Source organism: Dunckerocampus dactyliophorus, chromosome 9 (genome assembly GCF_027744805.1).
Source record: "Dunckerocampus dactyliophorus isolate RoL2022-P2 chromosome 9, RoL_Ddac_1.1, whole genome shotgun sequence".
Classification (NCBI taxonomy): domain Eukaryota; kingdom Metazoa; phylum Chordata; class Actinopteri; order Syngnathiformes; family Syngnathidae; genus Dunckerocampus; species Dunckerocampus dactyliophorus.
Window position 1 is genome coordinate 3,133,314 of NC_072827.1, and position 16,336 is coordinate 3,149,649.

General features: G+C 41.8%; 1 protein-coding gene and 1 long non-coding RNA gene across 3 annotated transcripts in view; one reads left to right on the forward strand and one right to left on the reverse strand.

The window, feature by feature from the left end:
* The window catches only part of hcn5 (hyperpolarization activated cyclic nucleotide-gated potassium channel 5), a 17,684-nt gene continuing 1,348 nt past the window's right edge, over nt 1-16,336 (forward strand). The window contains exons 1-9 of one of the 2 annotated variants that reach the window (XM_054787888.1): nt 5-667; nt 4,173-4,359; nt 7,526-7,630; nt 7,741-7,878; nt 9,317-9,478; nt 10,275-10,368; nt 11,712-11,839; nt 12,692-12,838; nt 12,916-13,153. In XM_054787888.1, coding sequence (XP_054643863.1) covers nt 444-667; nt 4,173-4,359; nt 7,526-7,630; nt 7,741-7,878; nt 9,317-9,478; nt 10,275-10,368; nt 11,712-11,839; nt 12,692-12,838; nt 12,916-13,153 — 1,423 coding nt within the window. In that variant the 5' untranslated portion in view covers nt 5-443. Of the gene's footprint in view, nt 668-4,172; nt 4,360-7,525; nt 7,631-7,740; nt 7,879-9,316; nt 9,479-10,274; nt 10,369-11,711; nt 11,840-12,691; nt 12,839-12,915; nt 13,154-16,336 lie in introns of both variants that reach the window. The other variant, XM_054787890.1, reaches the window with a different exon arrangement.
* The window catches only part of LOC129187982 (uncharacterized), an 18,787-nt gene continuing 5,264 nt past the window's right edge, over nt 2,814-16,336 (reverse strand). The window contains exons 3-5 of the long non-coding RNA XR_008572500.1: nt 13,804-15,724; nt 9,294-9,472; nt 2,814-7,859 (exon numbers count right to left, since the gene is read on the reverse strand). This is a non-coding gene — a long non-coding RNA (uncharacterized LOC129187982). The remainder of the gene's footprint in view (nt 7,860-9,293; nt 9,473-13,803; nt 15,725-16,336) is intronic.

The following is a 16,336-nucleotide window of genomic DNA, read 5'->3' on the forward strand; positions in this document are numbered from 1 at the left end:
CTATACAAGTGTCCCATACTGAACACTCATGCAGTATCGAGTATATCCATACACACACACACACACACACACACACACACACACACACACTCCAATACGAATATGGACTGGACTTTAGCCCCTTGACACGGGATGATTCATGGAGGATGAAAGTTAAGTCCTGAATAGTTGATGAGCTGAGAGAAAAAGAGAAGAAATGAAAAGACTGGATGCAGAAATAGAGAGGGAGGGATGGACGGAGAGAGAAAGCGAGAGACAGGATGGAGGGAGGCTGGGCATCATCCTCCCGCCTCGCCTCCGTGCAGCTTCATTAAGGCAGGGCTCTTGCACGGAAAAGCACCTAGTGACCATGAGAGGAGGTCAGGGCTGCTAGAAGAAGAGGGCAAAGCCTGTCACAGAAGAAGAACAAGAACAAGAAGTAGAGGCTGAGAAGGGATGGTGCGATGAAGAGATCGAGCCATGCCACAGCGGCCATGGAGAGACTGAAGGAGCCGGCGGTGGCCGTGGGGGGATGCTCCAGGGCCACCTGTGGGTGGAGAGCTCTCCTCCTGCCGCAGCAAAACCGCCAGTCGCTGTACATGTACGGCAGCGAGGTGGCGGTGGAGAAGGAGTGCATACGCCAGCTGCAGAGCGGCGTCTTTGTCATCCACCCCTTCAGCCTACTGAGGTAACAACACACACAAGAGCCCCCCACCCCTCTACAACACTGTCTAGAAAGTTGCTCTGAACTCAAATAATACTTTTTTTCAGTCAACAACATAATAAGCCTGTATTTAGTGCATTTACATTGACTTTAGCATAGGAGATTGTACTGTATGTTGATGTTTTCATTCGGCAGATGAATTCAAATTATTGGAAATTTCATTCTATTCATATTGAGCGTTTATGCTCTTTTGACTGCAGCAAAAATATAAACTTCATATTGGCATAGTTACCTTGACTTGCATTATTTTTCAGTGCTTTTACTTTTAAGAGTGATTTATTATCAATACACGACTTAGTCATTCATCAGTAAATTTTATATACTGTAGAGTTGGGCAGAAAAAAACACGTCTATCAGTATATTTGAATATTTATTGCACAGCATTGCATATGACGCATTTCATACTCATGGAATTGAGTTTTACTTACGTATGCCAGTACTGTACATTTGGTGAAATTCCTGCATTTCTTCTACACATTTTATCAAAATGAGCATTTGTATTATTGGCTGTGAGGTGTTGCATGTTGGCTAAGCTGAAATTCCTGTTTGTATCAATACATTTAGGCTTTTGATTGATTTTTAGCAATATTCATACCTGTTTCATATTGATTGTGCTGAATTGCATGTTTACAGTAGTGCCTTGCATATTAATCTCAGTACACTTCATAATAATGGTAGCAAAATGCATTTTTGGGACCCATACTGTTAAAATTCATAAATATTTTACATACATTTTAACCAAATTTATATTTGTACAGTACCTGTACAAGTACAGTATATGTCACACTGATTTTTATGCCTTTGATTTGCATTTCATGAAGGCTGTCAGGAAATTTGCCTTTGAATCCCAACATTTAGTATTGCTTTCTAGCAGTTTTGACATCTGTGTCAATATCTGTGCTGAATTAAACATTTTCCCAGTGCAATGCATATTGATGATGCACATCGCAATGCATTTGCTTTTGCAACAATACATTTAGAATTGATTTGATCAACACATTGGTCATATTAATTGTGCTGAGTTGCACATTGATGATAGTGGACATGCATACCCTATTTTCATTTGGATTTTAGTGAATGAAATTCCTCCATTTCTTGTACAAATTTTAAACAAAATTGATTAGGTCTGTCAAAAATAGCGCGGTAAAGGCGGGTAACTAATATATTTCATTGATTACGATACATCTTTAGCGTCATGAACGGACGGACAGGGGGGCAGTGTAGCTCCCCACAGAGTCCCACAGTGTCTGACGCTCTTTTATAACTTTATTCTGACCTGAACACATCAACAGCAGAGCAACTTCAAACAAACACCTCTTGAGCACATTCATTGCAACAACGCTTCGTCATTGTCACGTGACAGACCGCGAGATGCGTTCCCGGACACTCCGAACATCGCAACAACGTCTTTATCATGCGTGTATCGGTGGTCTAAATCAGGGGCGTCACACTCGTCTTCACCGTGGGCCACATCGCAGTTATGGTTATCCTCAGAGGGCCACTTGTATAATTCTATTTTAGAATTTCGTTAATAATTAATTATTACATTCATTTTTTATTAATAACTAATGAAAACATTAAATTTAATCATCATTAAATCATTTTAAATTGGATTTGAAAACAAAAAAAGATTAGGTTTTCTGCCAAAATTGACAACAAACACATTTAGCACGAAAGATTGTCTTTTTGATTTAAAAAAAATATTTAAGTTGTTTTTGTTAGTAATATTAATTTTGTTTTTACTTTAATATATTATTTTATTATTTATTGTAAATGTAGCTGTAAATGTTTATTAAATGTTAAAATTTTTATATTATTGTAAAATTATTTTTTATATATTAAAATTGTTACTTATTTAAATATATTTATATTCAGTAAAAATAAATTACAGCATACATATAAAAATACAATAATATAAATCATATAATTTTACAGTAAAACAATGAAAAAGCTTATAAATATAAAGACAAAATTAATATTAATAACAAAATTACAATATATATACAAATATTTTTAAAAAATTATTAAAATAAGTGTCCTTTTGACATGAATCATTTCAAGGCTTTCGCGGGCCACATAAAATGATATGGTGAGCCATATCCGGCCCCCGGGCCTTGAATTTGACACCTGTGGTCTAAATCAACAGAAATGCAATGAAAATCAATAAGTGGATATTCTTGTCACTCACTTTGCAACTCTTAATGCGAAAGTACAATTTGCTGCATTTAAGTGTGCTCGGAAATCCCAGAAAATTCACTCAAAAACATGTGATTTCATCTTAAATGACGTGGTGTCTTTGAACGCCATTCCTCGTTGCTCATGACAACACAGTTAGACGTGTTAAAAGAAACCAGTGTTTGGTAAATAGATTTTCAGACACGTGTGCCATCTCTTTATTTTTAGTTAATTTGGCGCTGTTAATACATATACAAATATAAATATCCTAATATACAGTAAACATGGGCAGATTTCAGACCTGATAATGTTTGAACATGCATACAACTTACATTGGAATACTTCACATAGTACAATTTACAGTACTACATGTCCAAAAAGGAGTAGGAAGAAGCAAAGCTTATTGAATCCTACACCCCCATCCGTTTCACATCAACTGCAATGCATTTGTTCACTTTCTGTACTCCAAAGGTACTCTTTGCTAGTTTAAAATGCATAGGAAAATGATAAGGTAATATGATGACGTAATACAAGGTAACAGTGTGACATGGTGATGAATCATGATGAATTCATTTGAAAATGGTGATTATTTAAAAAATGTAATCATTTGACAGCCTTAAAATTCACATTTCTATCAGTACATTTCACATACGTTGTAATGCATTCCATGGTGACTGCAGTGGAATTCCTATTTGTATGCATTTACTATTGAATTTAGCAGTATTCATATCTGTACCACTATATTTCATATCAATTATGCATATTGACCTCAGCTGCTTATTGACTGTGGTGCATTTCATGATTAATTATGTCAACTGCAACGTCATTTCAGCACATTTCATAATGACTTATGTAAGAACATCCTTTGCAAGCTAAATGGTGAAATAACGCATGAAAAAACAGGTCTGTTTATGAGCACGGCTGCTGAAACAAAGTCAGTTCCTGCAAAGGACCAATAAACTATCTAGCTGCCCAAAATAGTATTTGTAGAACTGTATCAGCATGTGCGTGTGTGGGGGGGGGGGACAAATAAGGACGGGACTGAAAGAATTCCAGGAACAAAGTGTTGGATGCAGACACATTATCTCCTGCAGTGTTGTTGTCAGCAGTAAGGTGATCAGGCGGCGTGAAAAAGGAGACACGGCAGAGAGTTATTTGAGCCTTGCAATGGTGACGTGGACCGACATAGGCGCATAGTCCCACTCCCCCCCCCCAAAAAAAAAATTCGACAAGAAAGAAGAAAACACCCCGTGGCCTGTTCAACGCTTGCATTTGTGTGATGTTCCTCCCACAGGAGCTACTACATCATGGGCATGATGGCCATCACTTTCCTCAACCTAATTGGCATCCCCATGGAGATAGCGTTCCTGGACAGGACCAGCGGGCTGGCATGGGAAGGCTTTAATGTCTTCTCCGACACGCTCTTCCTGATTGATGTGGCCTTGAATTTCCGCATGGGCATCATAACAGAGGACGGCGAGGTGAGGGCGGGCCGCACGCTTTCTATTTTCAGGCACAATCTGGAGCACTGTAACCCCCGTGTAGACCACATGCGCAGGCCCTCTCATCTGTAATCCACTCCACGGACGGAGACAAAAGTCTAGATTAATACGCCCGCCCCCAGCTACCCCTGCCCCTGCGAATGGGTGAAATTGGTCGTTGCTGTTAGGTTTGGTAACAGGGATTGGCTGCGTGAGAGGCACTAAGCTGGCCTTCATCTGCTCACCTTTTGTCACATCCAGCTAGTCAGTCGCCAACGGCCCATCTGTGCGCTTAGATTCCACCACACGATGTTTAGCATTGAATGATTGTTTGTCTACATGTGCCCCAGGACTGACTGGCGAACAGTCCAGGGTGTACCCCGCCTCTCGCCCCAAGTCAGCTGGGATAGGCTCCAGCATACCCCCGTAACCCTAGTGAGGATAAGCGGCATAGGAGATGGATGGATGGGCTGTTTATAGCACATTAGCATGCCATGTGCTGTAACAGCAGTGAGTTACAGCATTGCAGCTGGACCCTCTTGTGCAGAGGTGTTTCTCAATGCCTAATTTCACTCTCCCTTTCTTTGACACGCTGACATCAGACGAGTCTGTCTCACGTTTGGAAACATAACGAAGGGAAAAGGTTTACTAAAAAGTGACGTGCGCATCCAAACAATTCTCTTTTTGACCATTTACGGGTGAGCATCATAACCACAAAACATAATTAGCATAATTAGCCATGGCACATGTGCATGTCATTTGTATGGAGGTCGTGGGAGACAAAAAGGGAGCGAAAAAAACGTGAAAAACCAAACAAACACAGTGGAACCTTGGTTAGCGTCTGACTCTAACCGAAACATACTCTAACCAAATCCGTTTTTCCCATAAGAAATAACGTAAATCCAATGTATCCGTTCCAGAAAGCCAAAAGTGTTTTACAGTTATAGTTTTACATGCATAAAACAATTCTGTACACATGTAAATGCATGAATGAAAGGGATGAATGAACATTTAAGGTTACTTTTACCTTCAATGAAGACGCCATTGTTGCCGAAGACACAATATGGCAGCGAGATCAAGACGAATACCAACTTCCTGTTTTGTTATTTCTTGAATTCAATAGTGTTTCTCTACAACGTAGTATCAGGGCCTCATTGGAACTGAATTTGACTCTGTCGGATCAGAAACAAAATCATCGGTATTGCACATCACTATTTTACGACGGAGTATTAGGGCCACATTGAAAAAAAAAAAAGTCATCTGAGATTTCGAGAAAAAAAGTCAGAAATTTACAATGTTATATGAATAAAGTCGTAAATTTACAAGGATAAAATTTACGAGGATAAATTGGTGAATTTCCGAGAAAAAAAGTCATAATATTACGAGAATAAAGTCTTAAATTTTCAAGGATAAAGTCGTAAATTTACAAGGATAAAATTTATGAGGGTAAAGTCGTAAATTTACGAGAAAAAAAGTCATAATATTACGAGAATAAAGTTGTAAATTTCCAAAGATAAAGTCGTAAATTTACAAGAAAAAAAGTTGCAATATTACCTTTGCCCAAGGGCAAAGGTCACATAAATCTCCCCTTTTCATGGCTGTCTCAGGCAATGCCTGTAATGACAGATTATTGAAATAATCTGAGATTTTGAGAATAAAGTCGTAAATTTACAACAATAGAGTCAAAAAAAAAATTCATAATATTACGAGAACAAAGTGGTAAATTTCCGAGGATAAAGTCGTAAACTTATGAGAAAAAAATAATTAATAATATTATTTGGGACACCCTGTACAAATGAAGTTTCTTCTGTCGCTTCTCTTTGTGTTTGCTTTATGCAGCAAGCAAGATCAAGACGTCTTCTTATTCCTGCACCTGCAACTTTCTTTGGCTCCATTGTGGCTTATTTTGACGCCATGATTAATAACAAAAGCAGAGACTGGTGGCGTAACTGTGATAGCTAGCAAAGAACGACAGAGTCAACTGCTGATGACTTTCGGTTCTGGTTTCCATGTATTAGTATGCTAATAGGCTGCTAACACCAATGTTTTGTGATAAAAATACATTAAGAACACAGTTGGACCATATTGCACACAAGGCCGAGGCGAAATTTTGGCTTAAATCTTTGACGTTAACCAAAGAACACGCTAACCGGGGTGTACGCTGACCGGGGTTACACGGTAAAAGCCGAAGGAAAAGCTCAACTCACAGACAGGAGTTGCTGGCTGAGTTTTTGCATTGCATGCTAATATGACACATGGCGGCAGCTCAAACTCGGACGTTTTGCGCAACTTTAAAGCTGTTTTTCTCCCGAAAATTGTGTTTAAATGCCAATGTGTACAGCCTGAAGGACACTTTGACATCATGAAATTCCCAACCTCACCACTAGGCAGAGCCACTACACACTATAATCCATGGGTCTCCAACATTTTTTCTTGTGAGAGCTACTTGGAAATGGCTAAGAGCTACTCATTTTTGTAACATTTACTTTCATTTCTTATTTCAACCCAAACAAACCAAATATGCTTGTTTTGCCAGAACATGAACAAAATGTTGGTATCTACAACTCACTCATTTTGTATTTCAGAATGCATTTTATTCTAGCACTCTTACATTATTAACTGAAAACCTGCCTCATGTGGTCGTGGGGGGCTACCTGGTGCCCTCAGGCACCGCGTTGGTGGCCCCTGCTATAAACATTTTTGCTAGATCGCAAAATATGTTGAGGAGGTTGTCAGAGAAGGACGAGTTAACATACTCTTGATATCCAATGTTTTATTGTTCACAGTTCATATTGTTGTTGCAGCTGGACGACCCAGCATGCCTTGCGGGCATTTGGAAATAACAGTTTTAAGTTACGTGCTATGTTTAGCGCTTAGTTGTTGATTTATGTGATGCACTAACTTGCTGTGGATGCGTTGTTTTCGCTTCGTTGCACCGTGAGCAAGTATGCCGTTCTGCTTGATGCCACCTATATACAAATCTTTTAACCCAATGAGGCCCACGAGTCAAAACGTTTGCCCTCCCCTGCTATAAACATACACAGAACTTGTGGTTGTACCTAATGAAGTGCCCGGCGCGCATTCATTGACAGCTTTGTTGCGTGCAAGCTTGTAAAAAAAGATCAGTCTACCTGCTGAGTCATGCTGCCTCTCTCGTGTTTCCCAGGAAGCTATTCTGGACATCAAGCAGATCCGAGTGAGCTACCTGAGGACGTGGTTCATTCCGGATGTTATTGCCGCCTTCCCTATTGGCTACATACTGCTGTTTGCGGTAATAAAGCACATTATTACATCGAAACATTGTTTGTTTGTTTTTGTGTGTGTGTGTGTGTGCGGTCCTAAAAATAAGATGACACTGGTGTGCGATTGTGCCTCTGCTAGGACTTACACTACCACAATGACGACAACCCCTCCAAGACCACCAAGATGATGAGGATCCTCATGTTTGTACGCATCCTCAGCCTGATCCGACTGGCCCGGGTGTCCAGGCTGGTCCGTTTCTTCAACGAAGTGGAGAAAGTAAGCAGATTTTGAAGTTGATTGACATTAAACCCTCTTTACCAGCATCCAAAACAGCTCAATAAATCAGTTCTTTCTCGGTTTGGTTCATTTTAAACACAAAAACACTGAATTAGGATAATTTAGAGACAAAGGAAAGTAGCGCAATTGTTTATTAGTTTGTTGTCGGTGGCTTTTGAAAATGAATTTTGAAAATTCCCTCAAAAGTAAGAAAAGTACAAGTTAACTTATGTCAGAATGCGAAGAACATGTTGCAAAATATGTTACATAAAACATATTCGAGGGCTACTTTTAGTGTGTCTTAGAGAAATGTGATGATAACCACAAAACAGGAAATGGAACTTAAAAACTGCATCTAAAGTGGGTCCCTATTCGAGCTGCTCAGTACAATATGGTTAACATGACAATTAGGGGTGCACGATAATTATTGGGCCAATATGAGGGAATCATGAGGTCACGCAGATTAATCCCATAAAATAGCTCAGATAACCGATAATTTAAAGAGAAACGCTCCAATTAGGCGAGATTACCCGCACTGTGCGGGTGAGCAAATCAATCGGTCCTTCTTCCTCCTTCCTGTCGTAACTTCCCCTGAGCTCACTTGTTTCCGAAGACATTTCAAATGCTAGTTGTACTAAACACTTCGCAATGAGGAAAGAAAAAAAAACATCAACCACACAAACGACCTTATCAGCCACCTGAAACGCCAGCACTGGTGCATTTGAAAAGTAAAAGAGGTTTGCCAGAGACCTCTGTGGCATCACACTGGCTGCTCAGAGCGTGTGCCCGAATACAGTGCACCTTGCTGGGCCACGCCAGGTGGCTCCCTCCGCTCTATACTCTGGTTCTCCTGATAGTAGTGATGTGGTAGCACTAATGGCATGATATTTGGTTAGGACAAATCAACAAATCCTAATTACCTCCAGGTGTGCACAAAATACAGTTAAATTTAAATAAAAGAAGTAAATATCAAAAAGCTATGGGTACCGTATCAGAAGTAGATATAAAAAAGCTATGGGTACCGTATCGGTCTTGAGAAGCAGAAAGCCATCGGTATCGGTTTGAAAAAAAAAGATATTGTGCATCTCTCGAGACAATATGTCAACATCAGTCATAATAAAAGGAAAGGAACGTACTTTTCATCATTTTCTATTGGAAAATTTGCTTTCAATTTGACATCAGGCGTTCCACTGTCGAGTTTTTGAGGGAAATTCACAGATTTGAAAAACACAGAACGCAAATTGGGCATCAACAGTACCAGTCAAAAGTTTAAATACGCTCTCTCATTCAATAGTATGAGCGCGTGTGTCAAAATTTTTGACTGGTACTGTAAGCGTTTGTATTTTGCTATCTGAACCAGTCTGCATGCCAACCACCCCAAAGTGCAGTCAAATGTGTCTTGTTCAGTCTTTTACCTGTGAGTGTCTTCTTTTCTCAGGTATCCAACGCAAACTTGGAGGTGGTGCGTCTCTTCTTCCGCATCCTGTCTCTGTTCATGATGATATTCCTGCTGTGTCACTGGAACGGTTGCATCCAGTACTTTGTCCCCATGCTGGAGGAGTTCCCGACTGACTGCTGGGTCCGCAAGGAAAACCTGATGGTACAATAAATTCCAATTTTACCAGTGAGATCCAATGCAAGTGCTGCACAACACTAAACATAAGTATGCGTATTCCTTGTATTGGGTTGGTTAAATTGGCTTTACAGTCATCCCTCGTTTATCACGGTTAATTGGTTCCACACCCGACCGTGACAAGTGAATTTCCGCCAAGTAGGATTCCTAAGTTATAAATGGAATATTTTCGTAGTTAGAGCATAGAAAACCTGTTTACGACCTTGTAAATATGATTTTTTTAACATATTAGAGCCCTCTTGACATTGAATAACACCCCTGTAGTCACCTTTACACTCGCATTAACCAAACATGGTAGACAGAATAACAGAAAATAAGACATAAGTAAGACATAAATAAGTAAGACATAAATAAAACATAATACAGTATTGGGAGAGTTCTTTGTTGTTGTTTTTACTTTGTGCTTCTGCACAGTACTTTCTGCAGTGGCTATTGTCTCATCAATTAACATTACTGACACCTAGTGACTAGTGTAGAATACTACACCTCATCCTTGAATGCATCTTCTGAATGCCTTATGTTTGTATTTGAGTTCATGTAGCCATTTTTATGCTTGAAAATTCTTAATTTTGGCCCAAAACATGTCAAATTTGCTTAAATAGGCATATTTTCTACTAATAATAGGTCATAGATCTGGAAAAACCGTGACAGAATGAAACCGCGAAATTTGAAGTGCAAAGTGGCGAGGGATTGCTGTATACTGCACACCCAGTGTCATGTGACGTGTAGTGCTCGATATTAAGGAGCAAAAGGTTCTTTCTAGAATGCCACAGTCATTGTGAAGTACTCTTGGGGAGTTTTCCGGGCTCTTTCCCAGATGATCGCGCTCTCCTACGGATCCATGGACGCACCCACAAGTGAGGAGCCTCCCTCCACATATATAAGCATATACAGTGGTGTTTGCCCCTTTACTGATTTCTTATTTTTTTGCATGTTTGTTACACTTAAATGTTTCAGATCATCAAACAAATGTAAATATTAGTCAGTGACAACACAACTGAACACAAAATGCAGTTTTAAATGAAATATTTTATTATTAAGGGAGGAAAAAAAATCAAAATCTACATGGTCCTGCGTGAAAAAGTGATTGCCCACCTCCCAGAAAGAAAGTAATTCAGATCTATCAGTCTGGAAAAGGCTTTGGGACTCCAGCAAACCACAGTGAGAGCCATTATCCACAAATGGCAAAAACATGGAATAGTGGTGAACCTTCCCAGGATTGGCCAGCCAAGAAGTCACAAAAGACCCCACAACAATCCTGAGAACTGCAGGCCTCACTTTCCTCAGTTAAGGTCAGTGTTCATGACTCCACCATAAGAAGGGGTCCAAGACGAAAACCGCTGCTGAAAAAAAAAGAACATTAAGGCTCGTCTCAATTTTGCCATAAAACATCTTGATGATCCCCAAGACCTTTGGGAAAATACTGTGTGGTCTGACGAGACAAAAGTTTAACTTTTTGGAAGGTCATCATATCTGGCGTAAAAGTAACGCTGCATTTCAGAAAAAGAACGTCATACCAATAGTAAAATATGGTGGTGGTAGTGTGATGGTCTGGGGCTGTTTTGCTGCTTGAGGACCTGGAAGACTTGCTGTGATAAATGGAAGCATGAATTCTGCTGAAGGAGAATGTCCGGCCATCTGTTGGTGACCTCAAGCTGAAAGCAACTTGGGTTCTGCAGCAGGACAATGATCCAAAACAAACCAGCAAGTCCACCTCTGAATGGATGAAGATTTTGGAGTGTAGTCCAAGTCCTTACCTGAATCCTATTGAGATGCTGTGGCATGACCTTAAAAAGGCGCTTCATGCTGGAAAAGCCTCCAATGTGACTGAATGACAACAATTCTGCTAAATTCCTCCACAGCGCTGTAAGAGAATCATTGCAAGTTATCACAAACGCTTGATTGCAGTTGTTGCTGCTAAGGGGGCCCAACCACTTATTAGCTTTAGGGGGCAATACTTTTTCCACATAGGGCCATGTAGCTTTGGATTTTTTTTCTCCCTTAATAATAAAAAGTTTCATTTAAAAACTGCATTTTGTGTTCAGTTGTGTTGTCATTGAGTAATATTTACATTTGTTTGATGATCTCAAACATTTAAGTGTGACAAACATGCAAAAGAATCAGAAATCAGGACCGGGGCAAACACTTTTTCACAACACTGTATGTATGACAATGTTGACCTTGTGTCTTGTGTTGTTAGATTACGTGGAAATGTGGATCGTCATGGTCAGCATGGTGTCCGGCTGCCTGATGTACACCGTGCTGGTGGCCAACACCACCGCCATGATCGCCAACACTGACCCCGCCTCCAAGGAGTACAAGAGCAAGGTCGGCATGTGTGACACCTCTTCATCATTCGTCATTTTAAAACAACTGTCTGTAGCTTTAATGCTAATGAAATGCGTTTGTCCACAGAGAGGCACTGTTTTGTACTTTATCCACTACATTTACACGAGCAACGCTAGCATAACTATGCGAGCTACAGTGCTAACATTACACTTACTCATGTTAGGTTAGCATGTTTGCTGAAGGAAAACAAAGTCGAACTTACAAACATCAAACTTACAGCTCCCATGTCTGGAGTTGGCCACGGGTGGACCAGGACAATCATTTGGCCCTGGACTTTTTTGTTCAGACTGGCCCCATCCCACATTACCAGCCTCCTTTCGTTAAAAAACAACAACTGTCCAGGGCTGGGATTGAACCCACACCCTCTGCCTTCAAAGGGAGCAGGAAGGACCATTATATACTCACAGGGACTGACAAGAAAGCAGATTAAAAGTCTGCAATTTTATTCACACTTCGGTGACCTAATGCAATGCACAGGCTCTTCGCATTTGCAGAGAATGCGCCCTCTTGGATCGTGGGGCCCTACTCACACTCTGCATGTAGGGAGGGGCAAATAAATCCACTTTAAAAACGGCCCCACCAGGAAAACCCCTGGTCCTCCGGGTGGCCCGTCCCTGTAGATGGCTGAGCTCCAGGCTGTATTTTAACACGTGTCCTCCGTCAAGTTGCGGGCGTATACACGGGGCGGACTCATCTTTTTTTCATGTATGGTGTTAATAAACATCCTCTAGCGACACATATTACTGTTACAACCCCTTTAAAAAAGGACCTTTTAATTGCAGAAGTTGTAGGTGTTGGTCTACAAAACCAAACCATTATGCGTGTCCTCAGATGAGTCGCCTGGAGCACTACATGGCCTTCATGAAGCTCCCTCCAGAGCTGCAGCTGCGCATCACTAACTACTACCAGGCGCGCTACGGAGGCAAATGGTTTGACGAGAAGGAAGTCATGCACACCGTGTCGTCGGCGCTGAAAGAGGTGCGACTGCGCCATCGTTACAAAATGCTCACACTTTGCTGTCGTCGTTTCATCGAATGTTGGCTATCACGTTGCAGCAAATCCTGACAGTGATGTGCAGCCGCCTGCTGAGGAACATGCCGCTGTTCCGGAGTCAGGACGAGAACTTCCTCAGCACAGTCATTCAGAAGCTGGAGTACGAGGTGTACCAGGAGGGCGACATCATCACCCGGGAGAACGTGCCTGGCGACCGCATGTTCTTCATCGACCACGGCCAAGTGCTGGAGGAGAACAACTCCTTCCAGAGGGAACTGTGTGACGGCGACTTCTTTGGAGGTGCGCTTGATTTACAACACTTCGACTAAACTTAAAAATAACTAACTTTTTCGCTCCCCAGAGGTCAAATTTTACATTTACCATACAGTTGTCCTTCTCAATATCGCGGAAAATTTATGACTTGATCGCTTTTTCGGGATTGGCTATTACATGTAGTCAAAAAATATTGAAAAGGCAAAAGGTAGCGTCACATTGCGTGGAGTCAGCCATGGCATATCCGACATGATTAAGTGAAAAGAAGTTCTCTACATTACATTAAAGACATTACACAGGCTGCAGAAAGTCATGGTGTATAATAAATGTTTCTGCAACATGATATAATTGGCGACATGCTGACAAACACAAATTGACAGGCGCCACAAGCCAAGTCAGTACCCCCTCTTCCGCTGTAATGCAAAACGATGGGACGATCCATCTCATCCCCATTGTTCTGACAGAAAAAACATAAAAACATATGAAACCAGAACAATTGCACAATAAATGTTACTTCTTACATGACTATAGGTTTACAATGAAACTAGTTTGCTGCCGTACGCAGAAGAGAAGGGTTAAGGAGAAGGAGAAGTAAGCTAGCATGCTAACATTAACAGCAGGCTAATATTTACACCCCAAACTGGGCTGTGAACATTAACTGAACAAATACAACTTACGGCAGTCCAGACAGGTCTGACTTGTGCCTTGGTCTTCTTTTGTGATGACCTCCAGAGTTTCGGTGGAGTTCGGAGAAGTACAGCAATGTGGTATTTAATCCACCAGCAAGTTGGCAAGCCGGTGTCTGTGGCCCAAAACCTTGTCGAGCTCCTCAAAATAAGGCATTACTCTCGTTCGACCACTGCCACTCCTGTCATTTCTTGAGTTTGTGATTTATTTGTTTGAAAAAACAAACAAAACCCGCAGCAGCCACCTCGCCTCTGATGCATTCCAGTATTGGCCGGGTTCTTGCCGGTGTTTCAAATTTCTTCTGCACTTCTTCGGATGTCCAAATGGACATCAAATGGTTTCCTCTGGTGTCCATTTTCCATTATCAGAGTTTGCTAATGGCTAGAGTGCCATCTCCAGGTCGGGATGAGATCCTGCCCCAAGTGGAGGAGTTTAAGTACCCTGGGGTGTTGTTCACGATTGAAGGAAGGATGGCACACGAGATCGACAGGCGGATTGGTGCGGCGTCTGCAGTGATGCGGACTCTGCATCGGTCCGTTGTGGTGAAGAGGGAACTGAGCCGAAAGGCAAAGCCCTCAGTTTACCGGACGAGCTACGTTACTACCCTCACCTGCGGGCAGGAGCTTTGGTTAATGACCAAAAGGACAAGATCGCCCGGCACAGATGAGTTTTCTCCGTAGGGTAGCTGGGCTCGCCCTTAGAGATAAGGTGGGAAGCACTGTCATCCGGGAGAAGCTCAGAACCACTGCCCCTCCGCACTGAGAGGAGCCAGATGAGATGGCTCGGGCATCTGGTTAGGACGGCTCCTGGACGAATCCCTGAGGAAGTGTTCAGGGCACATCCGACCAGTCGGAGGCGTCGGGGAAGATCCAGGACACGTTGGAAAGACTATGTCTCTCAACTGGCCTTCGAATGCCTCGGGATCCGCCTGGAGGAACTGGACAAAGTATCTGGGTAGAGGGAAGTCTGGGCTTCCCTGTTTAGGCTGCTGCTCCCGCGACCCGACTTCGGATTAGCAGAAGAAGGATGGCTGGAGTTTGCAATGCAATGTAAAAAATATGGCGGTAAGTCGCAGAATTTTTTTGGGTAACTCCGGCATGTCATTATGCAAACCGTTTGCCCACTCGGCCCAGCAAGGTTTTGGAGCCAGAGTTGAACCAAAAAAAGACAGTTTCAGTGCGAACCAATTGCGGAACCATGACAATGGAAAAGCAAAGCTGTGGGAACCAGCTCTGAACCAGGCACAGTTGAAAAGGATTGTGCCTCACCTGCCTCCCCTGGCCGTGCGTCACTGAGTTCATGTCTGACACTTTGTATTTTAGACGCTAAAAACAACAGAACTTGGAGTCCATCTATTTGAATGGAATTCTGCAGTTAACGAAAAGATCTGGAAGAACAGGCAGTTGTTGGGAATGTTTCTTGACAAAATACACAGCCAACTCGTGGCGTGGCGTGCATATTGCTGCCTTTTCAGTCATTTGTGTCACTCAATATTTTTAAGCCAGGTTTCTTGCTCAAGGGATGCTCAGGAAATTGGCATTTCTCCAACAAATAGTCACAATTCTCCAAAATATTCCATCTGTGCACGTCTGGTCATGAACCCATGAGCCTCCAGTCCTAAAGCCAAATCCCCTGAGACAACAAATACCAAGCTTGTGTCTCCCCGGATACAATAACAGATCTCGTAATCCACACTGCAAGTTGTTCTTCTTCCCAAATTGTCTGTAGGAGCACCTGCGTGTCATGTCGTGCAGAAGGTTTTTGCAAAAATCTCTCTGTCATCTGTCTCGTTAAATGGTTTCCAGTAAAAACTCCTGCTTATCCTCAAACCTCGCTGCGATTTAAGGAAGTGAACAGCAGGTTTTTTATGGATTATCCTCCCACAGCACAGCAGGGATGTTGGTGATGTTGCTGGGGAAAAGATGATGCTGATGTTTGTTGGGGCAGATTAAGAAAAACTATGTACAAGCATCAAGACAACAGAAGATGGATAGAATACAATACAACACAGATAGAATACCAGCCAAAATATTGGTCCATTGGTCTAGATCAGCATTCCTCAGCTGGTGGGTCGAGACCCAAAAGTGGGTCACGGATCCATTCTGGGTGGGTCGCAGGCAGCAGATCATAAATTACATCAACCGATGTTTGACTTTTTTTTATGTAAAATTGAGCAATATTTTAGTCATCTTCCTGTTTGGTATACAGTCACTGCACAATTATTAGTAAAATATCAGATTTTGTGGTCTTATTTAGGGCCATTTTGATATTTCTTTTTAATCGAGGCATATTTTTATGCACGCAGTTATCATGTTCATCCTCACATTTCCTTAATAAAATGCCTTAATAGGTTGGCTGCGCGGGGGCCTAGTGGTTAGCATGTTGGCCACTGGAAGGTCTGGGTTTGAATCTCTGCTTAGGCATCTTACATGTTCTCCCCGTGCGTGTGTGGGTTTTCTCCATGTTAGGTGAATTGGCGACTCTAAATTGTCCATAGGTATAAATGTGAGTGTCATGGTTGTC